Genomic DNA, 27,761 nt, shown 5'->3' with positions numbered 1-27,761 from the left:
TTCAAAGTTCTTACATCTCTGTACAGCAAATATCACACATAAATAGTAAGTGAGTTTGGTATTAATTTTATTCTATTTTCTGTATAACTTTAAGTACATAAAGGTTTATTTCCACAGGCCTCAGGAAATGGGTAGAAATCACAGGACAATCTCTCTTCCCACCAAAAAAAGTTGCATATTTTGGTAAAGTGTTTGTCCTAGAGGAAGAACTGAAATTTACGTTAGCAATGCTGTGCAAGATTTTTACACAAGACCTAAAACCAGCCTGCAGTGGAGATTTTAGTCCTCTGTTCAGGTGCCCAGACAGAAGCCAGAAGCTGTTGAGCATGACAGGGCAAAGGAGGCAATGAAGATGGATGATGGGCACCTAGCATGGAAGGAGCAAGGGAAGCCAGATTCCTGGGAATGGTGTGGTTTTCTTTTTTTTTCCTAAGTCATCTCTGTAGGAAGGTGCTGGGCAGGGGCCCCAGAGAGAGGAAGGGTCCAAGACTCCTTTAGCTGGCCTGGGTGCAGGGCACCGCCACAGCAGCTAACACAGGACAACTTACTATCTCAGGTTCGGGCAGATGCAGGATGGAATGCAGAAGAAAAGGAATGCTTACAGGAAATCATTTTGCTTGGAATGCTAGATGGCCAAGCTTCAGCCTTTGGTCCTGTGCAACCCTTGCCTCACTTGTCAATAGTGAAATTAGTTTGTTAGAAGAACCAACTAGGATCACACCAGCTTCTGCTACCTTCATGCTCATTGTTAGAAAAAGATTAACTTGTGTGAACATTCTGGTCTGTTAATTCCTGGGGACTGCTTTATTCTTCCCAAGACTATTTGTTGGTCAAATAAACTCCAAAGGCTGAAAGCAAAAACACACCTGTCCTGATCTGCACTTCCTTAAGAATGGACTGGCGGTGTGGTTGAGCTGATATGGAGAAGCTGCACCTTCCTGCAGAAGATCAATGACCTGCTATCCCACCCCAAATCTCAGCCTGAGGTATATTTCAGTGAAGGCAGGTAGCTGTGCTTCTCAAAGCAGAGAAGCAGTTTAAGAGCAGAAAGGTAGAGGAAATCTAGAAAAGAACCGTCTTGATACAGATTTATCCCATGGTGTGAGGGAGAGGGCAGAGAACCCAGTGGCACTTTGCTTATCCAGCAATTTCTGTCACTGTGGTGACCAACTTCTGCCCATTCCACATGGTCTTGAACTGCTCAGGGACTGGGAACTCATTCTGCAAATAAAGAAACAACAGGTTTAAACCCAAGCTAGGCAAGATGCTGGGCTTCATTAAATCTTAGGCTTTTCTCCCCATGCTTGCTTACACTAAACTCTGAGAGCAAGTAGGATATACTGAGAGAGAAACTGAACCCACCTATGAAAGCAAGGCTAAGGAACTGGCAGCGCCACATCTTATAGACCACCTCCCCCACCACTGACACAGTGGAGGAGCAGTGCAGTGTAGGAATGAGAAGAAAGGCTCCAGCGCTAGACAGATGTGGGTCTGAGTCTGTTTCCTACTGTTCGCTGATCAGTGACCATGGACAGACTGTTAACCCTATGAGGCACAGACGGCAATGTGTGTGGCTTCATGGCCCCAGCTCAGCAGGCTGCTGTGATTTAATTTCATTCCTTTTTTGACCACCCTGAGCATCTGCTCAGCCTAAGAAAGGCAGAAACTACCCTCCTTTGGGGGTCTATTTCATGGGACTACCTCACGCGTCTGTGTGCTTGAGGTGTGCACTGCTGGGCTGGACCCACTTGGTGCAGAGTGTCCATCAACTAGCTTTCCCCAACCCAAGTCTTCAGTCCCTTCTGCTTTTAGATCATATGACTAAAGAGATCAAGAAACTTACAAAGTCACCGCCTTCTGTAGGAATGAGGACATTCATCTCAGAAGATTTGGCACTGACTATCTCGCAATCCAGGGAATTCTTGCTCAGGTAAACGTGGCAGCCATCTGTCTTGTTGATGGAAATGGTTGGCACTTTACCCATTACCTGCAGGGGAAACCAAGAGCACTGAGTCCCAGCAGCTGGGAGAACAACAGTTAGCTGTGGGAAAAGCTTTCACTGTTTCACGGGATTACATGAAAAACTCACAGGTGTACAACAGATACTGGATACGAGGGGCGGGTAGGGATGGGGGCTGGAAAGAGCTCACAATAAGGGCCAACTCCTTTCCTGCCACGTCCAACAGAGCTCAGCTTACAGACTCTGTAGAGTCAGATTCCCCCCACAGCAACATCTGTGGGTCGGCTGTGTCTCTTTCAATTAATTCCTCAGGGACCAAAGGAAGGAGCCAAGATATCAAGTTACCTGAACTTTGACATCCCTACTATTGATTATCTCCACAATGCCCACCACGTCATCGAACACCAGGCCGAGTTTCTTACAGTTATCTAGGAGAAGAAAGGGAGTGGGTCAACAGGATAACTTTAAAGGAAAGTACCCTATTTAAGAATCTCTGGAAATTGGGGAGGCATGGTTCCAACTCTCTCAAGCTCTAGGACAGAGCCTGCCTAGGCCAACAACGAGAACTCACCTACTGTAATGGAGTTAATTTTGCCCTTGATTTGCAATGTCGAGTTGACACACTTGAATATGTAAGCCACCTGTTTCAGCTCTGTGTCATCTATCACCAGGTTGGAAACATTCTCCTGATTTTCCTGTAAAAGAGATACCCCTTTTAGGACTCTCACCACTAAGCACACACCACCCCAAAAAACAGACTATGCCAAACTTTCACTCTTGCAATCTAAGCCAGAACCTCGCACTTTTAACTCACCACTCTCCACTTCTTGCCCTCCAGTTCAAGTAGAGCTGGCTCCTTCTTTATGACTGGTTTGGGGGATGGGCTGACTCCTGGTTTAGATGCAGAGAATGGTTTGGGGCCACTTCGTACTGGAGCACTCTGAGCCTTCAAGGCAGGGTTCTTGTGAGTCTTCATGTCATCAGATACATGTTTCAGGGCTGCAAGAACAACAAATGCCTTGTTCCTGTCCTTCATACCAGGGCTTTGGGCTGACTCAATAACCAACTTCTGCTATCAGAAGTTAAACTGATCCTTAAGAAAACATTCAAAGCCCAAAACCAAACCAGAGCCTTTGAGATGTTCTCTTACACATCTTTGGGGCACTTTTTTTTTTCTACCCCAAGGTTAAATTATAAAGTTCCACTAAAAAATAAATAAATAAAATGTGGAATGTGTGGTACTGGGGGATAGGTATGTAAATACAAGAAAAAGATCTAGAAAGACACATACTAAGTATCAATATATACGCACAAAATACATATGCAGTTTTTAAAGCAACAGAGGAAGAAAAAGTAATATGTGATAATAAAGAAAATTTGGTAAAAGGAAAAAAAAACCCTCCCCCACAGCTAACCTACCACCCCCAGTGTTAGCATTTGAAACTCCCAATAATTTTTCTATTCATAGTTGCTTTTTATTTAGATATAAGCATACACATTGTTAAGAAATTTGGTATAACCAATAAACTCAATAAAAATTTTCTCAAGTTAACCTAGTTTCTAAAAATATCTTCTTTTTAAGGGAAAACATTCCATCATCACCCTCAACAGGCTAACACATGCCTTGCTTGTGGACATGGCCCAATCTATATAACCAATACTGGCCTTTTAGCTCCACCACTCCTATCGTTATAGTTTTTTTTCCTCTAAACACTGCATGGTTCACTGCAGAAAAAGATTTAGTGCCTGCATAATATTGCATGAAGAGGAACATGCCACAGTTAACCATTTCTCTCACAGTTGGATACGTAGGTTGTTACACCATTTTTAGCTACTATAAATAATAATATATAAAACTTGTTCTTTCAATATTTTTATGGGGAGATTTATACAACATTAGGAGAGTGCTGTATAATTTAGACTTCCACCTGCTGTGTATAAGCGTGTCCACCTTCTCTGTAACAACATCAGGTCATTCTTATGCAAAATTTCCATGACTAACATGCATCCTCGGAGGAAGTTAACCACCCCCTCCACGATGACCTTCCAAAGAGACCACAAGGTAACATGGAAAAAGCTCTGGGGAAAACTGCTGCCACCTTGCCTTGGCACAACAGGGTAGGTACTCTGTACATGCCCCTTAATATTAAATGAGTTTCCTAAGAGGAGAGAGAGTCCCCCAACTGTAATGACCCATTTTCAATTTCCATTTAAGCCAGCTCTTCTATCCCTTTAGGCAACCTGAAGGAATGTGACACCCCAAGTGAATCTCCCAGACACAAACCATGGTCCTGGTTTACAGACTGTAGGGACTCTAGTTGATAAGTTTGCCAAACAACTTACTTACCGACTCTTCTTGCCAAAGCATCCACTTACCATGTGTGATGCTCTCCCCCTGATTAATCTGCGCAAACAGTGCTGAGCGTGAAGCAGACTCATCTGAGCCTGAACTGGTGGGGACTGGGGGTGGAGGTGGGCCTGGTGGGGGGGGAGGGGGACCCGATCCAGCAGAAGGTCCAGACGGCAATCCACTCAATTCTTTTGCCACAGGCCCCTGGAACAGTAAGTGCAGGTAAAACAGTCAGCCTCTCTTCCCCTCTGTACCATCCCCAGTAGGGCCCTACATGTGTCCAAGATACACGGGGTACCCATTGTGCCCTGCCTGACTTGGCTCTATCCCTTCTCACCCTTTCCCGAGGATCCAACTCTTTTTCAACCTTCATTCACATTTTTCCATTGGCCTCTACCTAATTCCAGCTCTAAACCTATAGTTCTAAAAATCTATACTCTGTGTGTCACCGGTACCTCAGACTCACAAAGTCCAAGACTGATTTCACCATCACACCTGTGTCTCTATTTCAGTGTAAGATATTACTGTCCAAGCTTGACTGTTAATCTTCTTTAAGTCTTCCAACCCCCTCAATCTCATTAAATCACTCTATTATCTTGGATATATCTCCTGTAAGTTCTTTTTTGTACCGGCCCCTAGCACCGTGAGCACTTCCACAGCCTGAGCATAAGGCCTTAACCCTAACCTACATACTAAGACTCTTTTTAAGGACAAATCTGATTATTATCACTCTCTTGCTCAAATACCTATAATAGTTACTTATCACCTATTATGAAGTCTAAAAGTCTCAACTACCTTCCTTTCCAGCCTTTCCCTATAACAACGTGACTCTCTCTCCTTAATGATGCCAGGTGACCAACCTCTACGTTTACTCTGCATTTACTTCACGCTTTGCTGCTGGCTGCCATCCTCTCCCGTCCTGTACTTGAAGAGGCTCAGGTCAGAGTATACCTCCTCAAAGCACAGTCCCTCCTAGCACAATCACTCTCCTCTTCCTCATGCACCTTTACTACAGCACTGAGCTTGGCGATCTGTATTGGCTTTCGTATCTACATTTTTCAGCTTATCAAGGGTTGGGATAATGCAACTCATTCATCTATCTCCCCTCCAGCCCAGTCACTGTCCCTGACCCATATTTAATGACAGTGACTAGAACTGACGATTCCTTCTCTGACTCTTGCTTTCTTTATGCTTTTCTTTTTTCCCCTCCTTCTCTCCTATTTCTTTCTACCCTCCACTGAAAAGATCAGCATTCCTTCTTGGACCTTGGTAGAGCTAAAGTCTAAGAAACCTGTAGATCCAGTCCTAGAGGGATGAAGGGAGGGGAGCAGGACTCACCGTTTTGCTCCAGGCCAGTCCAGTGGTATGGAACTCCTTAATGTAAGCCTGCAGCTCTACCCATATACTCAAGTAAGCTTTGACCCAGTCCACATGCTTCTTATCCCTGGGAGAATTAAAGAAGAACTCATCACAAGCAGTCACGGTACATTACATAGGTGATTCCAGATCCCCTCCTATCTGTGAGCTCACATTCTCCTGCCTGTGGCGTTTCTTAGGCTCTGCTCAATGGCAGCTTTTCTATCATAACTGAGCTTTTCTTTTCTTCTTTTTTTTAACCTATTCTCCTACACTAATTAGTGCAAAGTGCATGTGGATAGGGACTCCAGAGTATATCTCTATCTCTTATAGCCATATTCCTCAAACTTTTTTTTTAAAGTAACAAACTGTTTTTTCAAAGTAGACCTTAGGCAGAATCTAATGCTGTATAGAAAAATGATAGAAGCAAACATTCTGTGCATGAATCCATGGTAGAGACGTCTCCCAAGCATCACTGTGGATCTCTAGGACTCTGAGAAACTCGACTGCCTTATAGCATAATGCCTTATGTCAAAAATATGCCCTCCTCCAAAAAAATTAAAAACTAAAACCTCTCTTTAGGAGGAAATAATTGGTATTAAATTACAGTAACAGCACTGCACTACAGTTCTAGTCCCCTCTCTCTCTTTTTTTTTGGCTGCCCCACGTGGCATGTCTTCCCCAACCAGGGATCGGACCCATGCCCCCTGCAGGGGAAGCAGGGGAGTCTCAACCACGGGACCATTGGGGATAGTTCTCAAGTCTCCTCTCATATATTATTAGCTGGAGGCCTTTATGATTATTTAGCATAAGACCTAATTACCTCAACTGTAAATTGTAGAGTATAATGGTGGAGTATAATCAAAACACTGTGATGCTTAATTCCAGGTTACTGGAAGGATCAAGGAGCTATCTGGTGTTCTGGGACATATTTCACCCACATGAAGGCTTATTCCTTCATCGAGTAGTTACTCAACAAATGTTGATTAACTGATGATGGACAGAAAAAAAGAAGGATTTGGAGAGTTATGCAGCTAAGTGATAGCTGCCTGCAGTCACTCCGCCTCAAAAACAGCGATGGAGAAGTCAGCACTAGCACTGGTGGACACATGTGGTTGGACGTACAGTGACTCCCCTTATGCAATCCCTGCAGTGGTCAGGCAGCCTTCCTCTCACTTTACCTAACCACGTGAATAGTTAGGATCACTTTCTAGTAAATCTTATCGAACCTTCTGCCACTGGGCCAGTTAGAAGTTTTCAACAAAGGAACAAAATCTTGTCCACCAGGCAAAAAAGGGCATTAGTCCATTTTTACCTAAAGCAAAACCTCCTAAACCTGGAAGGGTAAGGATGAGAAGACTCAAAAGCCCTCTACAAACCCTGGAGAAAAAGCAGAAGAGGAAGCAGAAACACTTCCTGCTTGCAATTACAGCTTCTATGAGCCAGTATCTATCAAACTTTCCAAAAAACAGCCCTGAGATAAGAGAACAAACACGGCAGCCAAGGTCTGCCTTAACTTAACCCAAAGCACTACTTCAGCAAGTAACCAGCTGGGTTTGTCCTTTACCCCTGAGGACAGGCTGGACTTACACATCTTTGTACTCCTTGAGGACTCGGTTTGTATAAAACATGGCAGCATCATTCATTTCCTTCACATAGGGACCAGGCTTGGGAGCCTAGAAAAAGAGAGCTGTCAGTGACTGGGGGCCTCTCCAACCACATCTCCTTTCCTCTTTCATTCTGTCCCTTCCGTCCCATGGAAGCTGCGCCACTCACCATAGCCACCCAACCTAGTGCCTGGATACTTTCGCTGACAGCAGACAGGTGATTGAACAACTTGCTGCCTCGGTTCTTCTCCCGAAAGGTTATCACTTCTTGGATCTGCTCGGAGATGGGTGCCAACAAATCAGAAAGCTTGTTCTAGAAAAATGCAGGAAAAGATTGAGGTTAGGGTCTTTTTTATAAAAGCTTTATATGTTGCTCAACTCTGATCCTGAAGGCAGGACTTCTTCATGAACTACAACGAGCGCGCAAACAAACTCTGTATTCCTCTTGTAAAGATTCATATGGCTACAGTACTGCTCATCGTCGCACTCTCCTCAGCAAGTTCCAACTCCTCAGGCTGGGTTTTGTGGTTCTTCATGATCAGGACCATACTTCAGCTGTACCACGAAATTCTATCACTTCTGCCACTTGTGTCTTTTCTGTCCAACTAACAGGACACACTAGTTCACGTCTGGGCCTCCACTTATGATGGGCTCTTCTTTTTCCATCTACCCATGTGCTCCTCTGCTTCACGAGGAACAGCCCTCCAACCCCAGCCACACTGGCCTCCTACAGCATCTATGTTCAGCATAGCCGATTCTGGCACCTTATCACACATCAGCACCATTTATTAATGGACTCATGTGAACATGTTTTCCTTTTTCATTAATTCTTCAAAGACAAGTGCTTTGTCTCAGCCCTCTTCTATAATCCATACAGCCCTCAACACGTCGCTAGCCATGTAGCAGTAGCTGAGAAGAGATCTCTTGAATCAAATGCAATTAGAAGGCTTGGTGTTTGAGCAGGCAGCTTAGCAAAATGGATGAATGTTGTGTTTCTGTGTTTTCATCCCTCCTCTGAAGCTTGGTTTCCTGAACATCTTAATTCTCAGATCTTAGCATGAGAACAGTCTAAAGCAAGAGTCAGCAAACTTTCTGCGAAGAGCCAGACTGTAAGCATTTCAGGCTTTGCAGCCCATACAGTCTCTGTTGCTGTTTCTCAACTCTTCTGTTGTCGTGCACAAAGCAGCAATAAACAATACATAAAGAATGGACATGGCTGTATTCCAAAAACTTCATTTAAAGTAGGTGGCTGGCCAGATGTGGCCTGCAGACTGCAGTCTGCCAATCCTCAATCTAAAGCAAGGTAAATATAATAGTGTCTCAGCTGCCTGATTTGTTGTAGAAACTGTGGGGTTGGAAGAAAGGTTTAGACAAAATGCTTTAACCATTCAAGACAGATTAAAAATTAGAGTCTAACATATTTAACATTATCTTACACTAATTTTTATATTATTTAGGCATGTTCAGGGTTCACAGGTTTTAATACAGCATTAGCAGGAAGACTTATTTTATTACCCCTCTCCCTAAGAAAGCCAATGCAAAAAGAAGAAACAAAATAAAACTAAAATGTTTGGCCCTGATAAAAATCTAAATTTTCTCTAATTTATTTTCACACTTTGGCAGCACAAAATTTTGAGGTAGGAATAAAGTTAAAGACAGATGCCCAACCACTGAAGGGTGAGGGGAGAAGCAGTACTTTAGGAGTTTGAGGATCTCCCCAGCAGCCTTACTAAGCCCACCCACAGTGGAGCAAGAGAACCACTCTCTAGGGCCTAAAGGACTCAGGGGACAGTATGATGAATTTGGGCTAAGCCAAGAGGCTAAAAATGTCTACTGAGAGAAGCAGCAAAAAAGTCCCAGGGGTAACTACAGTCCTAAGTAAAATGACAGAAAAAAAGCCAGTAGAGCCCAATAAATATATACTCAATGGCACATTCCCACAGCGGTGCTTAAAATCTGACTCTCCCTCTGGGACTTGGTGCCTGGTAGGTCTATCTTAGCATGTTGCGACAGCTTAGCAGAAGGCTCTCAACCTGTCCTGTGCAACAAACAATAACAAAGGCAACTAGCAGTGAACTTACTCCTGCTGGCTGCTGGCACTGAGAGGCTGTAACCAAGAGAGCTCGCTCCAACTTCAGACCTGTGTGGACCATCTCTGCCTGAAAAGGAGAGGAAAGGAGAAGAATCAGCTACCAATGACACCTTACAACTGGAGAGGTCCTGATAAGAATAACCTGAAACCTCCACTTCCATGTACTCTGGTAGCAACCTAGGCACTTCATGTTGATTTCTTCAAGTATTCCAGATTCCAGGGACTGATAGCAGAATTGTATATACCATTGTTCCCACTGAAACTAATCAGGGATATAGATCCAGAGTTGGATGTTAAATAATTGGGGCTAGCTTTTGCTGAAGTCAAGCTAGCAACTGCACGTGCAGTGTGATATGAAACACACTGAAAAATCTCTCCTACTGCTCATCACCAAAAACAAAAAAAAACCAAAAACAAACCAAAACAAATAAACAAACAAAAAAAAATCTATTTTCAAAAACTAGGGGTAGGAGTAAAAGCAAAAGCCTAAATTTATGCCTCAAATTCTCAAGGTATTTACTCTTTTAGGTTAAAGCTATTTTTCAAATGCTGGATCATGATCAACACAGATAATTAAATCAACTCTGTGATCCATAACCAGCACTTCACTAAGTGAGGTAGAACAGAACAATAAGTGTAATACATCAACTGGAAATTATTTCAAAAAAAAGTACAAGTAGCATAAGCACTATTTTGTGAAACTTATATCTTAGTTACAAATATGTATTTCTTACTGAGGGTCATGGTCAAATGAATTTAAGAAACATGAGGCTATAAGCACTACCAATATAAAAATTCAAATTCAAGTCATGTATTTTTCTGGATTTGTATTTTTATTTTTATTTTTTTTGGCACACGGGCTTAGTTGCTCCGCGGCATGTGGGATCTTCCTGGAGCTGAGATCGAACCCATGACCTCTGCACTGGCAGGCAGATTCCCAACCACTGCGCCACCTAGGAAGCCCTGGATTTGTATTTTTAAAATATAAAAGTGATACATGTTTTAAAACCTTTTCAAATGTTATCTACCATATAAAGTAAAAATGCAAACCCCCACACTCCTATCTGAGTCCAAGTCCCACTCTCTACAGTTAATACCACTGCCAACAGATGGTATATAAGAGGCTCCAAAGAGATCTTCTAAAGATCAAGCAGCCAGTTTTGCTGATGGGAAAGGAAGATCCTAAACATGGTGACTGCTTACAAAGGATCACTCAGAAGACTAGCAGAAAGATTTTAGGTCCTAAAGAGAGAGCCAGAGTGGGAGTGGTGGTGACAATGCGGGTAGCAGCACATGAAGAGAGGTGGGTGGAGAGGCACCTGTCATTGCCGACTTCATATTCTTACTGTGGGCTAGGTGTGAAAATAACTCACATTAGCATAGTTTTAGCATAACTACCAAGCACAGTTTTAGAAATGCTAAGTCATGATGATGACTCCTTTGAATAAGCCACCCCAGGCTTGTAGTTCTATAACATGTTGGGATCAGACTGGTAGCATGTTCTCACTACAAAGATGAACCAAGCCATGTCTTATGCACCAAGCAAGCTATCTGTATAAAAGAAGCCCATGCAGAATATGTGATAAAAGCAGGGGGCCAGGGAAAATCTGGGGAACCATTCCAGTGTGTGGACTGAGTTCCTTTGTACAGGTAGAAGAGAAGGAGCCAGGAGCCTCTCAAGGGGCTCTTAAACCAAGGATGAGTAGGATTTGAAGAAAGCCACCAGTCCTTCAAAGAGGGAAAAAAGGGCCAAACCTCCTTACATGTTTCTGCACATCTCCCCCAATCTCTTTACTGATCTTGAGGTACTCTGCCACAGGACCGGCCAGCAGTGAGTCAAAGCCTTGCACATATGGAGCTGTTCCTGCTGAAGACAGACACACCATGAAGAATAGGTCACATATCAGAAAGAGGATTTGTTAAAGGCACTTCCATATGAAAGCGGAGAGGCAAGGTAACACAGTAAACAGAAGGCTGGAGCATGAGTCAGGAGCCTGCGTTCTAGCTCTAGAACCACCATTAACTTCTTGTGTGATCCTGGCTAAGTCCCCTTTTCTTGCTAGGTTAATTTTCTTTATCAATGAAAATAAACAAAGTGATCCCTCCAAGGTTCCTTTTAGCTCTAACATTCTATGATTCAACTGGTATACATGCAAAATGGCCAATTTGCCAATCATCTGGAGAGACGAAATTTTAATATCACTTGTCATTTGACTTATACTAGAGTCATTTTACTAAAGAAAGAACAGGAAATATCACACAAGCAGGAAGTTCTCGTGTTAAAATAACTTAACCACAGGCCTCCCTGCACAAGTCACTTCCTCCCTTATCTGTTCACAGCAATGTGAATTACAGGCGATGAACTTTCTAGATTAAACGTTTTAGGAAGTTAGCTCCAAAGGAAAGAATATACTGTGATAGAAAAATTTCAGGCCAAGACACCAAGTGTTCACTCAAAGTATTCTGCTGGCTTGTATACTGCTTACCTTTTGCAGCACTGTCTCCATACCCACAGTGTGTGTCAGAAGCCTGGGAGACTGCCTCAAGGCGGCCCACTGCTCTCTCCAATCTTTCTACCAGATTTTGCATGTCAGCCATAATGTACCACCTGCTGAAAGAGATCAAATGTCATTTGTTGTTTTTTTTGTTTCATTTTGTTTTCTGTTTTACATATTTTGGGTCCTGTTTAATCCATTTGTTGTTTTAATATTACACAGAACCTAGGGAGAAACAAAAGAATGCCCTAGGGGTGAAGAGGATGCCAATTCTGAGGAACAGAATCATTTTGTAGTAAATTAAGATGGAAGATAGTCTAGCATATTTGCAAAATCACAGACATCTTATTAAGCAAAAGAACCACCCAGGAAACAGTGTTAACTGAAAGCAAATGCTTACTCATTCAAATACTTACTGAATATTTACTATGATATCACCAAATAAATATTTGCGTAAGAATTCAGAATTTACAAAGTACAGTCACATATATTACCTCAGTTTAAGTCTCTCAACAACTATTTAGGAATGGAAAGATAATTACTATACTCTCAGAGATAGGAAACAATTTCAGTGAAGTTAAATGACTTGCCTATAGTCACACAGCTAGTAGGGAAGCCAGTACTCAAATTCAAGGCTTCTGGCTCTAAGTTCAGTGTTTTTTTCCTACAACATCCTGCTGCCTGCAAGTGGACTTCCCAAAACCAAAATGAATATGATATTTATTCTGCCCCCAGTGACTTACAGTCTAATAAAGGAGACTTTACATGTGCACTAACAACTATAAAACAAACAGAAACAAAAAATTAGGGTGACATAAGTTGCAGAGAGAATAATGTAGGATTTCAGAGAGGGGAAGAATATATCAGCTGGAAGGATCAGATAAGGCTATCATGGAGAAGCTGCCAATTGAGCCAGGCTTCAAATGAGGACGGGTAGGATCTGGATATACAGTAGGGAGAGAGAACAGACACATCCAGAAGAGTTTGTTATGGACCTTTCACAAGTACGAACTTATCTGAACTAGCCTCATTCAGTGTCTAATATCCTAAAGAAAGCAAGCTCCAAAAGAGAAGGGACCTTCTCTGGTTTGTTTCCTAAACGAGTTTATCCTCTACCATCTAGACCACTACCTGGCAGGCAGAAGGTGTTCAATAAATATTTATGAAGTTAATGAACCTGAAGTACAGTATCCCAGAACTCCAGAGAGACAGGGCTTCTGAAAGTATCCACAAATACACATAAATAAATGTTAATGTTATCAGTATATATTAACATAAACTGCTTGAGACTATAAGTGATCTCATAAAAATCAGTCAGTGAAATTTCAGTCAAACACTTGACTTGGAGAGATTCCACTTCAAAGCATTAATTTGTTCAGGTAACTGAAGCCAAATGAACTCAACTCCCTTGAAGCCACCTAAAACAACCACAGCAATACAATTCCCTCAAAGGTGACGACATGATAGACTATCTCAATTTACCACACTGTCTTCCCTGGGGAAGAGATCAGCAACCGACAAGATAAACTAAGGAAGACAATATCATCCCTGTCCATTCTTTTCTGTATACAGGCTCTGATCTCTCAGAGCCCAGTGATTTGCCAGAGAATGTTGTTTAAAAGAGAATTAAAGGACTTCCTAGGTGGCGCAGTGGTTAAGAATCCGCCTGCCAATGCAGGGGACACGGGTTCGATCCCTGCTCGAGGAAGATCCTACATGCCACGGAGTTGTGGCCCATGTGCCACAACTATTGAGCCTGCACTCCAGAGCCCGTGAGCCACAACTATTGAGCCCATGTGCCGCAACTACCTAAGCCCTCTCGCCTAGAGCCCGTGCTCTGCAAAAAGAGAAGTCACCAAAATGAGGAGACTGTGCACCACAATGAAGTGTAGCCCCTGCTCACTGCAACTAGAGAATGCCCGTGCACAGCAATGAAGACCCAACGCAGCCGATAAATAAATAATTAATTAATTAAAAAAAGAGAGAGAGAGAATTGGAGAAAAAAATGAGAATGTGAACCAGATAAACCGTTTCATTCCCTGTCCTGGAGAGGCAGCAGAGGCCTCCAAATCTACTCAAAATGGAGCAGACTAGAAGCATCCAATATACTCTACCTTATGTTATGGCACGATCACTTGAATATCCAAATTGCTGCCCTGTTCGTTCTGGGTACTATCCAGGGACAAACTCACATATAATCCACCACACTCTGTAAATCCCAGGGGAAAAGGTGGTGACCACAATAAACTCCCAAGCTACCTTCCATTAATAGATACCAGCCACTCTGTTATAAAACATGTTCCTTCACACATAATGGATGCTACATGTTGAGGGCAGTGTTAACATGGTAACATAGTACAAGTGTCTCTAAAGGCTGCCAGGGTTGGTGAACACTTACCAATCTTAAAAGCTTAATAAAAGGACTTCCCTGGTGGTGCAGTGGTTGAGAATCCGCCTGCCAATGCAGGGGACACGGGACACGGGTTCAATCCCTGGTCTGGCAAGATTCCATATGCCTTGGAGAACTAAGCCCATGTGCTACAACTACTGAACCTGTATTCTAGAGCCCATGAGCCACAACTACTGAGCCCAATGCCACAACTACTGAAGCCTGAGTGCCACAACTACTGAAGCCTGTGCTCTGCAACATGAGGAGCCACCACAATGAGATGCCCATGCACCACAGCGAAGAGTAGCCTCTGCTCACTGCAACTAGAGAAAGCCCGTGTACAGCAACAAAGACCCAATGCAGCGCCCCCACCAAAATAAAGTATCAAAACTTTAAAAAAAAAAAAAAGTTCTTAGCAGAATGAGAAAGGATAAACAGCTATCATTACAGCTAATCTCATTCCACCACTAATCAAACCTAGAACAGTACCTAGTTTTTTGGTTTTGGTGGGGGTGGAGTGAAATTTGAGATGTCATGGGAAAGAATGTCTAGAATTGAAGGGATCAAAAGACACGCTATGTCTTATTCTCTATGTACACATATTCACTCTTTAGATGGTCATGTCCACTCCAAAGCCATCAACTACTATTATCCCATTACTATTCAGTCCACTTGCTGAGTGATACCACCACAACCACCTATAGACTAACAACTCCCAGAGCAGTGTATCCAGCTCACGCCATCCTTCTGGATTCAGAATTTTAGATCCAGCTTCCACCTAAACATCTCTACCTGGATATCCCAAAGGATATCTAAAATATCCAAAACAGAACTCATTATCTTCCGTAATACTGCTCCTCCCGACCCCACCCTCACTGTCTAAGTAATCCAGCACTACCAGCAATCACCTGATTAATCAAGATAGTAACCTAGAAACTGTTAAGCAGTACAGTACAATGGTTAAGAGCAATGTTCTTTAGAGAAGTCAGATAGAATGGGAGTTTGAATAGTAGCACTCACTGGCTCTGTGTCTGAGTGTTACCATACTTTCTGCACCTCAGCTTCCTTATTTGTAAAACAGGGACAACAACAGTATAAAATCCAAAGGGCTAGGACTTCCCTGGCAGTCCAGTGGTTAAGACTCCATACTTCTGCTGCAGGGGGCACGGGTTCAATCCCTGGTCAGGGAACTAAGATCACACATGCCACACAGCAGGGCAAACAAACAAACAAACAAAAAACAAAACAAGAAACAAACAAAAAAAGTCCAAAGGGCTGTAGTGAGAATAAATGAGGAAATACACATGGAAGCATGCTTGGCTCACTCGGTCCTAAAAAATGGTTAGGATTCTATAAACATTAACAAAAATATATTCTTACTAATCTCATCAGTGTTCAAAATCCATAGGCTCTATCTTGCATATCATAAACAGATGTTCCTTGCCTTCATCCTGATTGATAAAAATTTGGTCATCATGACTTTGCCTAGATTACTGCAATAACCTCTTCCTAGTCTCCTCTAATTCCAGGGACACACCCTCTTTGTCCATTTTTCTTATTACCACAGTAATTCAAAGTATAGTCCAAATAAGGGTTACAATATTCTGGCTCTGCTTTATTTCCTACCACTCTGCCAGTTTTATCTCCTGCCATACCTTTCCTCAACATTCTACAGCAACTCAGAACCCACCTGCATTTTCCAGAAAGAGTTATACTTTCTCTCACTTTTGAGCCCTTACAAAGCTATCCACTCTGCTTGGCTGCTTTCCCTTCCCAACCTGTTCCTTTTCTCATAACTCTGACTGCCTTTTTCAGATTCAGCTAAGGTGTCACCTCCTCTAGGAAGCCTTTCCAGTTTGGTACGATTTCCCTTCTCAGTCTGCCCCCTCCAGAATTCCTACTGTCCATTAAGTCTCAGGTAAGGTATCACCTCCCCAGCGTGTGCTCCCACAACATTTCATTGTGTACTTATCTCTACCACACATTTAACACACTGGTTTAAAATCACTTAACAGTCAACAGGCAATTAGTCACCCTACTGAAGAGACCATGTCTTGCCTTTGTTATTTCAGTACTATAAACATGATAGGCACTATAAATACATTAGGTAAAGATCCTTGGGGAAAAATAAATAAATAGGGGCCTTTACCCTCTCTCTCTTCAACACGATCTCCTCTCTGTGTCAAACCTGGGGAGAACTGTGGGTTTGGTTTTTTTTTCCTTTCTTAAAAAAAAAAACTTTTTTTTTTGCCTCTTTGTAGGATCTAACAAACATTCTCATCTTTGTGCTGCCTTCTTGGGCACAAATTACATTGATGCAGAGATCTTCAAACCAAGTGCCATAAGGAAGATAACCTTCTTTACTAGCTGATATAACGCTAATTAAAAACAAAGCTCCCTTAAGTTGTAAGTGCTTTATATCATCAAACTGTTGCTTCTTTAAGACTGAAAATCATTCTGTGATGTATGCTATAAAGATAATGATCTCCATCTTTAGAATGAAGAAACTGACAGAAGTTAAAAAGTTTGCTAGATATCAAACAACCAGTGGGGAGAGAATTTAGCCTTGCGCACAAATTTTCTAAGGCTCTTCCCACCACTCCACATGGCTCTTGAGCAATTAAGTGACGGATGGGTTCATCACAGTATCCAGCCCCAGCTGTGTGCTGAGCGCAGCACTTGTGGGTTCAAAGTCTCTTTATGGTGTCTTTAGTCACATTATTAGCAGCTTTCAATTCCTCTGCTCTCAATTTCCTCTATGGAGGTCAATATTTTTTCACATTCAGTACAGACACATATTTGGAAGGCAAATTTTAAAATAAGGTTTTTTCCAAGAATACAGAATTGTCAGAGCAGAAAACTATAGCTCTGCCTAATCTTGCTCTCTGCCATTTGATTGACAGTAGCCAAGAACTATATGTAAGCCTCCATAAATGAATGTACAGATTCCCAACTATTTAAGCATTCATCATAAAAGCTTCAGAGGAGAGGCAGTCCTAATTACCCACGTCTAAATAAAACGAGGATTCAGGAAACCAAGGTTTGAGTCCCAACTCTGCCGCGTATTAACTGTGTAACTTTAGGACAGTCATTTAATGGGTCCTCACCTAGCACACAGAGATGTAAGGATCAAAGGAGTTGGTTTTATGGATGAGCAGTCACTGTGGGAGCCTTAAAATGCAGTTCAAAGGTAAAATGTTATCACTGCATACCATGTACTAGAATATAGGTTCCAGAAACATTCTCTCCACCCCTGTCCCCACCCCCCATATCTGCAGCACCTACAACAACCTGGCACACAGAAGACACTCATAACATGAAAATGTTTAGCACTGTGACAGCTACTGAAGAAATGGAAGACCCATGGTCTCTGCCCTCTAGAAGTCTCGTTCTTATTGTGAAGGGCAACACAAATGAAATGCCAAAGGAATAAATACTGAAGACTATATTTTTTAAAGTTCTGTTAGAGATTAACTAATTTCATTTGGATTGGGAAAAGTTAAAGTATCAGCCAATACACTGGTGCTTTTTCTTTGCAGAATGCTGTATGGTCCTGAATTATAAAGTATAAATGACTATACGCTTGGAGAGTTCAGAAGAAATCAATGAGGACTGGAGGTAGTCTCAGGAGGTTTCAGGAGGGAAGTGGGGCATTTTGACAGAAAGGAGTAAATGGAAAAAGGGAAGACATTCCAGAGCAATAAAAAGCAAAGAGAGACCAAGAAGGTTACGTACAGAAAGTATGAGCAGGTAAGCAAACAGCATCATGGGAAATAAGCAAACCATGCTAGATTATGGAGAGCACTGAAACTTGGACAGTATTTGAATTTCATGTTGGAATAAATGTGAAGCCATTCGAGGGTTTTGAGTGAAGGAATAATATAAAAGCAAAATTTTTACAAGTAGTGTCTGATAGAATGGGTTTCGGGGAGATAAAGGGAAGAAGGTATTAGGGTCTAGGTTAGGTTGAAAGCTGTTCAACTAGCTGCAAAATAAAAGCGGTACTGCAAAAAATATTTTTGATATTGCAAAGTAAAAAAATAATCACTTTTAGGCTGCTAAGTGACCAGCACCTGAATTAACAGTAAAATAGTTTTTCTGCCCTGGGGCAGTCTAGCAGGAGGGACAAAGCTACCTTCCACTGAATCACTGGCTCTCAGGATCAGGAGGGAGTCAAGAAAGCACAATCTGACGCCAGAAAAGACCTTTCAACATTCTCAGCAGCTAGTCAGGTAGCCTCTGTTCAAATACCTTCAGAGTGGAGAACCCAAGACTTCTGGAGGCAGCCCATTCCATTCACACAGCTCAAAGTATTTAAAAGTTCTTCCTTATATGGAGGTAAAACCCGTCTCCCTGCAACTTCCACCCACTGATCTTGATTCCGCCCTTGGAGGTCACACAAAACAAGTGAGCATTAAACACAGAACAAGTATTAACTGTGTGGTACTGACTACTTAGTTACAGTAGCATTCAGAGAAGGGAGTCAAAGATGACTCCAGAGTTGCAAATCCAGGGGAGTAAGACAATGATGTCACTCTAGGAAAAAACAAGTTTCTGGCATGTTCTAGCTAAGGCAAGAAGATTAGGTCAGTTTTGGAAGAATCAAGGCAGGAGAGACCAGTGTTTACAAGTCATCAGCAAGGAAATGCCATAAAGTTATGAGACCGCATAGGCTTTTGGAGGGATATCATGAAGAGCAAAAAGAAACCAGGAGCTTGATTCTCCAGCAATTTCTTTTGTGTTCTGAAACCAAGCAAAATCAGAAATGGTCAGTGATTCCTGCCAAAGCTGCTTCATGTTCTCATCATTCTAACAATTCAAACAACCCAATTCCTTCTGCCTGTCATTCAGAAGTAAACGGAACCAGGTTACTCCTGCAGTTCTTGCCTCATCTCACCAGGCAATTAAGGTAGTGGAATGAATTTCTACTCATAAGAGGTTGCTATGCTTAAAATGTTTCCTACTTTGTCAGGTAGTTGTTCCTCTAAGTCACAACCTTAAGTAAAATCGAAAAGAAAGCAATTATACAAGTCACTCTGTATACTATGGTGGCTCAACTGATCTGCTTCAAAATGCTTCTGGTGGCCTTTACTTTGTAATTCTGTTGCCTAGATGCTATCCTAAGAAAGTAATACTAATGTGGGAAAACATAGGCATGAAGATGTTCACCGCAGTGTTAAGCTTAGACTTCTAATTATATGCGAATAGCTAAACGCATTGTGGAAAAAGACTTAAAAAGAACACAAAATTTACAGTATTTGTCACATTCAAGTGATGCAGTTTTGGACAATTTCCCCTTCTATTTTCCAAATTTTTTAAAACATAGTTATGTAATTTCTTTACAATAGAAGACAACAAAACAAAACAGCTCCATTTGGTTATCTCTCCTAAGCTATCACTAAACTGTAAGGCATTAGTTAGCTGTACTCTTAACAATATAGAAATTCTCATCACTAGGCTCTAACATGTTACAGAGTAAAACCTACACATGCTAACAGGATACTTACAAGTTGGCTGGTTTAACCCAGAAACCAAAGAACAGACACCACTTTGCCCCAGTAAAGATGCCATCTAAATCTAACCCAAATCAGGAGCCACTGTTCTTCTCCAAGCATTTGGTTTCGCTGATGAAACCAATGACATTTAGTGCCTGAGTCACTGCCACCTGAGGTTTAGATTAAAACAGAAAGAAATGCCTGTCTCCTAGGGCGGGAAAGAATTCTACCCAATATCAGCATCTGTCTCCTGTTCCCTCATTAAACATGGTCCTCTATCTAAAACTCCAGGAGTGAGTAAAGCTAGTAATAGTGTACAAACTGAAGTCAGACTTGAGAACTAGCTGTTTCAATGCTCTGGGGCAAACAGATAACTTTGTGTGGTCATAGGTTCCCCTCTCTCTTACATTCAAGGAGTATTACGAAACTAACAGCATAAAAGCATTCAGCAGGCATCTTTTACACTGTATAAGGAAAAACTGCATTGGTTTATTTCAACTGGTAGTTTCTTTAAACAGAAGAGCATTTCCCATTCTCATGCATAAAGATAGATACAAGGATGCCATTTGGCCCTAGCCATGATTCAGCTACAGCTAGAGATATGAAAAGATCTGTGACTGTAAGTCTATAATTAACTTAAGTATAGGAATTTTAGTGACCTCTGCAGGGAAAAAAACTAAAAAATAAACAAAAAAGCAAGCTCACTCCTTCCATTAAACATGTCAACTATAACTATTTTCCAGCTGAAGAGAAAAATTTGACACAACAGGTCTGGTAATACATGGCAAACAAAGCTGCATTGTAACTGAGGAGTATTTTTAGAGCTTTAGAAGTTTTTATTAGGTTTACATGATGGTATATCAAGAACAAATAGTTTCAGACTTCCCCGGTGCCGAAGTGGTTAAAAATCCACCTGCCAATACAAGGGACACAGGTTTGATCCCTGGTCTGGAAAGATCCTACATGCCACAGAGCAACTAAGCCCGTGAGCCACAACTACGGAGCCCACATGTTGCAACTGCTGAAGCCTGCGAGCCTAGAGCCCATGCTCCACAACAGAGAAGCCACTGCAATGAGAAGCCCATGCAATGCAAGGAAGAGTAGCCCCAGCTCACCACAAACAGAGAAAGCCCACGTGGAGCAACTTATACCCAATGCAGGCAAAAAACAAAAACAAAAACAGTTTCATGCTGAATGCTAGGGCTGCATTAATTTAAAGATGATGAAACTACATACGACCTTTAAACAACACAGGGGTACGGGCACCAGCCCTCAGTGCAGTGGGGAATCCTTCAACAATTTTACAGCCAGCCCTCCATATCTGCCCGTAGAAGTGGGCCCCTGCAGTTCAAATCCACATTGTTCAAGGGTCAACTGTATAACAATTTTATCTGTTAAAATAAATGTTGAGGGACTTTCTAGTGGCACAGTGGTTAAAAACCCACCTGCCAATACAGGGCACATGGGTTCGATCCCTGGTCCAGGAAGATCCCACATGCTGTGGAACAATTAAGCCCATGCACCACAACTACTGAGCCCATGTGCGCAACTACTGAAGCCTGCGGGCCTAGAGCCCGTGCTCCACAACAAGAGAAGCCACTGCAATGAGGAACCTGCACACCATAAGGAAGAGTAGCCCATGCTCACCGTAACTAGAAAACGCCTGTGTGCAGCAATGAAGACCCAACACAGACAATAAATAAATAAATAAATTTATTTTAAAAAAAAATAAATGTTGAGTAACAACATCATAAATTATATGCCATTTAAAATATAAATGATAATCCCTGTCTACTAAACCAAGTTATCTAAATGCAGGCAAAGAAAACAGGAATTTATCTACCCCCAATACACGGGAAATATAAATCTGCTGACTTGTGCTGTCAACTAACACAAACCTCGTTTCTAGTGAGTACCTAAACAACGGCCTTTCTCTATTAAGATCACACCCTCTGAGGGTAAAGAACACAAAAAGGCAAGTCCTTCAAGGCCCACCCAGAAATCCCTTGAGTGAACAATAATTCTTGATGCCTCAATGAAACCCATGATTCACTCCTTGCAAGGTACCCAGTGCTTATCACGTGTCATACACTGTGCTGACCATGGCTATGGAGCCTGCCCTCAGAGAACTGAGTTGGAGAGATAAGACACCACACAATCAGAGCTATGATACTTTCTCATGCACTGTTCTCAATCAGGGGCAATTTTGTCCTCCAGGAGACATCTGGCAATGTCTGAAGACATTTTTGGTTGTCACAATGGAGGGAGTGCCCCTGGCATATAATGGGTAGAGGCCAGAGATACTGCTGAAATCCTACGATGCACAGGACAACCCCACAGAATGAAGAATTATCTGGCCCAAAATGTCAATTATGCTGAGGCTGAGAAACCCTGCTCTAATGTAATAATGGACAAAAGGTAAGAGGTACAAATAAAATGCTAATGTAATACTTTAGAACTTTCTAAATTAGAAAGTCAGTCTGTGCCACTCGATGAAAACTAAGATAAGGGTCTGACTGTGGAGAACTCTGTAAATTAGACGAGTTTAGACTTGATTCTTTGGGAAAATGAAGCCAGTGAAGGGTTAACAAGATGAAAATGGTTTTTTTTCCAAAAGGGTTGTCTGATTATGGTACAGAAGCTGAAGAATAGATATGAAAGCCAGTTTAGTATAAAGTAAAGAAAGAAACTGATGAGGACAAGTCAAAGGAATAATCACTAGGACTGGCTAACATATAGCTTGAGGATACTCGCATTTCAAATCTCAGGATTAAATTTCAAACCAGAGGGTTCAACTTCCAATGACACTGCATTTGCTTGTTTAAGTAAAATGAATCTTTGACTCACCATGCTTCACAGAAAACTGAAAGGAGGAAGTAACTTTTTAAAGGCTCCGACCCTGCTTAAAAAAATAACTGCAGACTTCCCTGGTGGCACAGTGAATCTGCCTGCGAATGCAGGGGACACAGGTTCAAGCCCTGGTCTGGGAAGATCTCACATGCCAAGGAGCAACTAAGCCTGTGTGCCACAACTACTGAGCCTGTGCTCTAGAACCCACAAGACACAGCTACTGAGCACGTGTGCTGCAACTACTGAAGCCTGCGAGCCTAGAGCCCATGATCTGCAAGTGAAGCCCCGCAATGAGAAGTCCACACACCACAATGAAGAGTAGCTCCCGCTCGCCACAACTAGAGAAAGCCCGTGTGCAGCAATGAAGACCCAAGCGCAGCCAAAAAAATTTTTTTAAAAACCTAAAATAAATAAAATAGTATCTTAAAAAAAAATAACTGCAACTATACATGTACAGGGAGTATATGTGTATGTAGTCACATAAAACATCCCCAGAAATTCAGGATAATGATTATATCTGGAAAGAAGGCAAAGGGAGGGGAAATTCTGTATTTATATTTTATTTTCTAACAATAAATTATGAAGAAAGAATCTGGGTTACAAAAAAAACAAAAAAAGAAACAAACAAAAAACACCCTGCAACTAAACAAAAGTATGTATAAGCAAGAAAAAGAGTGAAAAAAAGTTCATCCTTCAGGCTGGAAACAAAACATTTTATAAACTAAACAGCTAAACTTCTCAAAGTAAAAACACACTCACTGAAATCTTTAACAATACCACCACTTTTGGTTTGCATGACAGGTTGTACTTGACAAAGTACTTTCACTGCTACCATTTTATTTAAACTCCTCCAAAACATGAATTATGTCCATCTGATTGATGAAGTATTTCTGGGGAAGAAAAAGGGGGGAAATTCCAACAGAAATTTCTTTATCCTGGACAGCAGCAACTCAAACAATTAGCAAAATGCCAACCACAGAATAAATCCAAACGCATTCAAACAAGGCATCAAAAGCCCTTCACAACCTGGCGGCATCCACCTTTTTTTTCTGGTCTTATCTTCTACAAACCCCAGGCTCCAGTACTTCATGAAATAATATAAACCCTCTCCCACCTACACATCTTTGCTCTTGCTGTTTCTTCTAGTTGGGATACATTATTAGACATCTTTGCCTAGATGTGCTGCAAATATCTCAAACTATGTCTGAAATTCATTTTCTTTCCATGTCACCTCTTCAACTTAACCCTCCTCTCACAGTAACTATCTTGGTGAATGGTACTACCCAGTTCCCTAAACCAGAAAACCAATCGTCCTAGTCTACTCCTATTGTTTCCTTTCCATAAACAATCAGCCTCCAACTCTATGGATTCCATCTTTCTAATACTGCTCAAATATGATCCCTCCTCTCCTTCGCATTCTCATTGTTTTGGTTCAAGCCACATTCTACTTCCCCATTATGTTCCTTCTCCCTTGACAGGCTGAACTAAAACATCAATCTGACCACATCATTTTCCTACATAAGAGCCTTCAAAGCCTCCCCACAGCTTTCAGGGTAAGCTCCAAATTCCTCAGCATGGTTTACAAGGGCCTTCATATTTGATCCCACCACTACCCACTTCCTCCACTTCTCTGAGCATTACTGGAATTCCAGTTATGGTCTTTCACATGTCCAGACTCCATATCCTTGCACTGGACTCTCTCTCTCTTTTTTTTTAAATTTTCATTTATTTATTTATTTTTGGCTGCATCAGATCTTATTTGCAGCACGTGGGATCTTCGTTGTGGTGCACAGGCTCCAGAGACGCGGGTTTAGTTGCCCTGCGGCATGTGGGATCTTAGTTCCCCAACCAGGGATCAAACCCACATCCCCTGCATTGGAAGGTAGATTCTTAACCACTGGACCACCAGGGAAGTCCCTGTACTGGACTCTTTGGCTGGAAATCCCTTTTCCAGATTCACCATATGGCTAAATAAATCCTGCAAGACATAGCCTCCCACTTCCTCCCCAAAGCCTGCAATCCTGGCTCAGGTATTCCTCCCCTCAGAGCCTTGTGCTCACACAGTGCACTATGACACTGTAAGCCACTCCTGATTTACTTGTCTGCCTCCTCCTCCACTCCATGAGAACTACTGTATTCTTAGTTACCACGGTCAACTCTCATTTAATATGTGCCTCACACATATCAAGGGCTCAATAAATGACTGATGAATGATCAATATGCTGGGCTGCCGGGTCTTTCACTTGACCGGGGATCCCTATAAAGAGCTTCAACTGACACAGTTCTGATACCAACCTCTGCCTGAAGTTTCTCATCCTCTCTTCACCCATCTCTTCATTCTTCAAAACTCATCTTAAACGCTGCTTCTGCAGAAGGGATTTTCCTGAGCCCCTGGTTACATACTGTCATAGCACCCTGTTCTTCTTTCCTAACACTCACCACATTTATAATTATTTGTTAAATTCCCTGCAAACACTGTCAGCTCCACCAGAGCAGGGTCCACCTTGTTTTGTTTCTGCATTCCCTGGATGTGGCAGAGTCCCTAACAAAGAATAAACACGATTTGTTACACTGAATTTAACCCTGTGAAATGAGCAGAGATTTCCACTTAAAAGATTTGAAAAATGAGGCTCAAACAAGTTAAATAAAGCACTTATGGCTACCGATGCTTAGCGGTGGGGCCAGACCAAAACTGAGCAACTAATTTCAAGTCCAGAAGTATGCGATACCTTCAATAAAGTTAACTTGGCTTTTCAGGGTAAGAGGTATAGACAAGGAGAAGGGGGAGGCTCTCTGACTGCAAACACAAAGACCTGCTCCTCTCTTTTTAAAAAACTCCCCAGGCATTCCAAACAGGCTGCATTTTCAAAAAGTTCCACGCAGCAGGTAGCCTTTAACCTGCAACTGCCCGCGAGACACCTACCGGAAGACCACCCCAAGGTAGAGAGAGAGGTTCCTGGCAAATGAACAGGAGAAGGATCTGGGGCTGGTAATCAAAGGAACTGAGGTCTAGATGCCGACTGTTTGCCTCACTCGCTGTAAGATCTTAGACCAGCCTCGTCTCTCCGGGGATCAATTTACCTATCCGAGCAATGGGGGCGAGTCGAGGGACAGGGAAGACTGTAAGGTCTCAGAGGTTTCTTTCAGTCAGAGCACCCTAGGAATCAGGCCCCCGCTGAGGCTGATGGCCGGAACCGCGAAGTCCAGAGGAGGGAGCCTCCCCAGGAGAGCCTGGCTCAGTTGGTCACCCCGGCCCCACCTCAAGAGACCGCGCCCAGGATCCCGGGGCGGCCTGAGGGCCTCCGCGCCGGCCCCCTCAGGTGGGCTCACCGCACACGCCTCGGCCAGAAGGGCCATTAATAACGCCAAGCGCTAGTGGGCCGCGGAGAGGACCCTAGTCCCTACCCGGCCGCGTACACTCACCTCAGAGTTCTGCCTCACCTCGCGACTGCGACCAGCCGCTCTCCACTTCCGGCAAGAACCGCCCAGCAATCTTCGCGCGACCCACTTCCGGGCCCTCACTGGGCGCGGCACCCCCACCGGAAATGAACGCCCTGCTGAAACGCCCGCCCAGAGGAGGGACCTTAGAAGAAGCCTGGCAGCCGCGCTCTTGACTCCGCCCCCTGTTCGCCACGCGGGGGAGAATCCCTGCTAGCTGAGGTAAAGAGCCCCGCCCCTAAGTGGGGAGCGGTGGGGCGTGTCTAACGCTAGGCCACGCCCCTCTACCGTTGGTCCGGAATCGCCCGGGCCAATGAAGGGCCGAAATTACTAGCTAGGCTCCACCCCCGGGGAAGGAGGACAGATGAGTGGCTAATTCTCATATCGGTTTGGCCTCTTGGGCAAAGGCCTGTCTCTTTTCACAGTAGCCTGGAAGGGGTATAGGGACTAGCGGGGGCGATTCTCTGAGGCCGGGAAACCCGGGCGGCTGTCCACTCCCCGAGGGGGGAATCAAGGCTACGCTCCGCCTCCCTCTGGGCGTGCATACCTCCGTTTCCCCGTCTGTGACGGAGCGAGCCTTTTGGTCTGGACTGTGTTTCGGGAGGACCTGTGGAGGCTGGATGTGGGGAGGGGTCGGCGGGGGCGCTCAGGCCCAGCCCCGCGTTTCTGGGCGTGCCCGCCGCTGCCCCGCTCTCTCTGCCGCGGGCTGGAAAGGTGGAAGCTCGCTCCACTTCCTGTTTGTTCGGTGCGCGCTGTGACCATAGATGGTCAGGTCTGGAGCCGCGCAGAAGCCTCCGCCTCGCGGTTTGGGAGTCCTTCCTCCTCGCGCGCAGGGTGTGGTCCCCGATAATAAGATGAGCGGGAGTGGCGGGGGGCAAGGGGCGGAGATGAGCGGAATTGGAAGAGACCTTGCTCCACTCGGCTAAAACCCAGCCCCTGAGGCATCCTTGCCCCGGGCTGGGCGTGCCCAGCTGGCTGCCCGTCACTCCGGGGGAGGTTCTGCACGGCGACCGCTCCGCGCAGGGAAGACTTCGCTTCCGTGCTCCTCGGGCCCGGGGATCAGAGCTTTGTTCCCTCAAGGCTCGCACTTTCCAACCAGTGATTATCCTCCCACAAAGATTTTATTTCCAGAAAAAATTGGCGAGTTCCCACTCTTTCAGGTTGAACTCCTGTGACAGCTCCAAGCTCCAAGTTGAATGCAAGCGTTATATGCCAGGGTCACTCATTCAACAAATACAATGCATGTAATAACAGCTACCATTTACTGCGCGCTGAGTACATGCCAGGCCTGTGCTGAATGCTTCAGGAGCATTTTCATTTAATTCTAATAGGAACTCTCTGCGGTAGGTACCACTATGGCCTCCAGTTTTCAAATGAAGACGCTGAATTACTTGCCAAGTTCATAAAGTGTCGGAATTTTGAAGGGAACACATCTATCTGACTAAATCCCAGAACTTAACCCCTATGATAGACCATTCTGGAATCATTTGCTGCAATTTGGAGGCAGTGATGCCCCTGGTGAGGAAGACCTCTTGGTTTCCAGTCATGGCTTAGGTGCTTTACCAGGGGTCAGACTTTACCAGGGGTCAGGTTACCTGACTTCTCTGAACCTAGGCCTCTTTCCAATTTTATGACTCGCGGAGTATTTAGAAGAAAATGACCACATGACAAAATGTGGAACAAAAATTGTATGTTTTAAATATTTACATTTTACAAAAACACTGTCTCT

General features: G+C 43.3%; 1 protein-coding gene across 8 annotated transcripts; it reads right to left on the bottom strand.

The window, feature by feature from the left end:
* Positions 1 to 50: 50 nt before the first annotated feature.
* CAP1 (cyclase associated actin cytoskeleton regulatory protein 1) lies at positions 51 to 26,744 on the bottom strand. 8 transcript variants are annotated; one of them, XM_057706585.1, is made up of 14 exons: positions 26,580 to 26,744; positions 26,018 to 26,151; positions 11,852 to 11,976; positions 11,129 to 11,229; positions 9,355 to 9,432; positions 7,443 to 7,586; positions 7,257 to 7,342; positions 5,649 to 5,754; positions 4,337 to 4,514; positions 2,775 to 2,959; positions 2,532 to 2,655; positions 2,306 to 2,388; positions 1,844 to 1,987; positions 51 to 1,221 (listed from the first exon to the last, which is right to left on the bottom strand). In XM_057706585.1, the coding sequence occupies exons 3-14, from the start codon at positions 11,961 to 11,963 to the stop codon at positions 1,138 to 1,140; spliced, it is 1,425 nt and encodes a 474-aa protein (XP_057562568.1). In that variant the 5' UTR covers positions 11,964 to 11,976; positions 26,018 to 26,151; positions 26,580 to 26,744; the 3' UTR covers positions 51 to 1,137. The 8 variants fall into 8 exon arrangements, with proteins under 8 accessions (XP_057562568.1, XP_057562562.1, XP_057562543.1 ...); XM_057706579.1 differs by having other exon boundaries at positions 11,852 to 11,973; positions 26,580 to 26,743; XM_057706560.1 differs by having other exon boundaries at positions 11,129 to 11,232; positions 26,580 to 26,742.
* Positions 26,745 to 27,761: the final 1,017 nt, after the last annotated feature.

The sequence above is a fragment of the Hippopotamus amphibius genome, chromosome 1, assembly GCF_030028045.1.
Source record: "Hippopotamus amphibius kiboko isolate mHipAmp2 chromosome 1, mHipAmp2.hap2, whole genome shotgun sequence".
NCBI classification, from domain to species: Eukaryota; Metazoa; Chordata; class Mammalia; order Artiodactyla; family Hippopotamidae; genus Hippopotamus; species Hippopotamus amphibius.
Note: the sequence above shows the minus strand (reverse complement) of the source record. Positions and strands in the feature narration are given on the sequence as shown.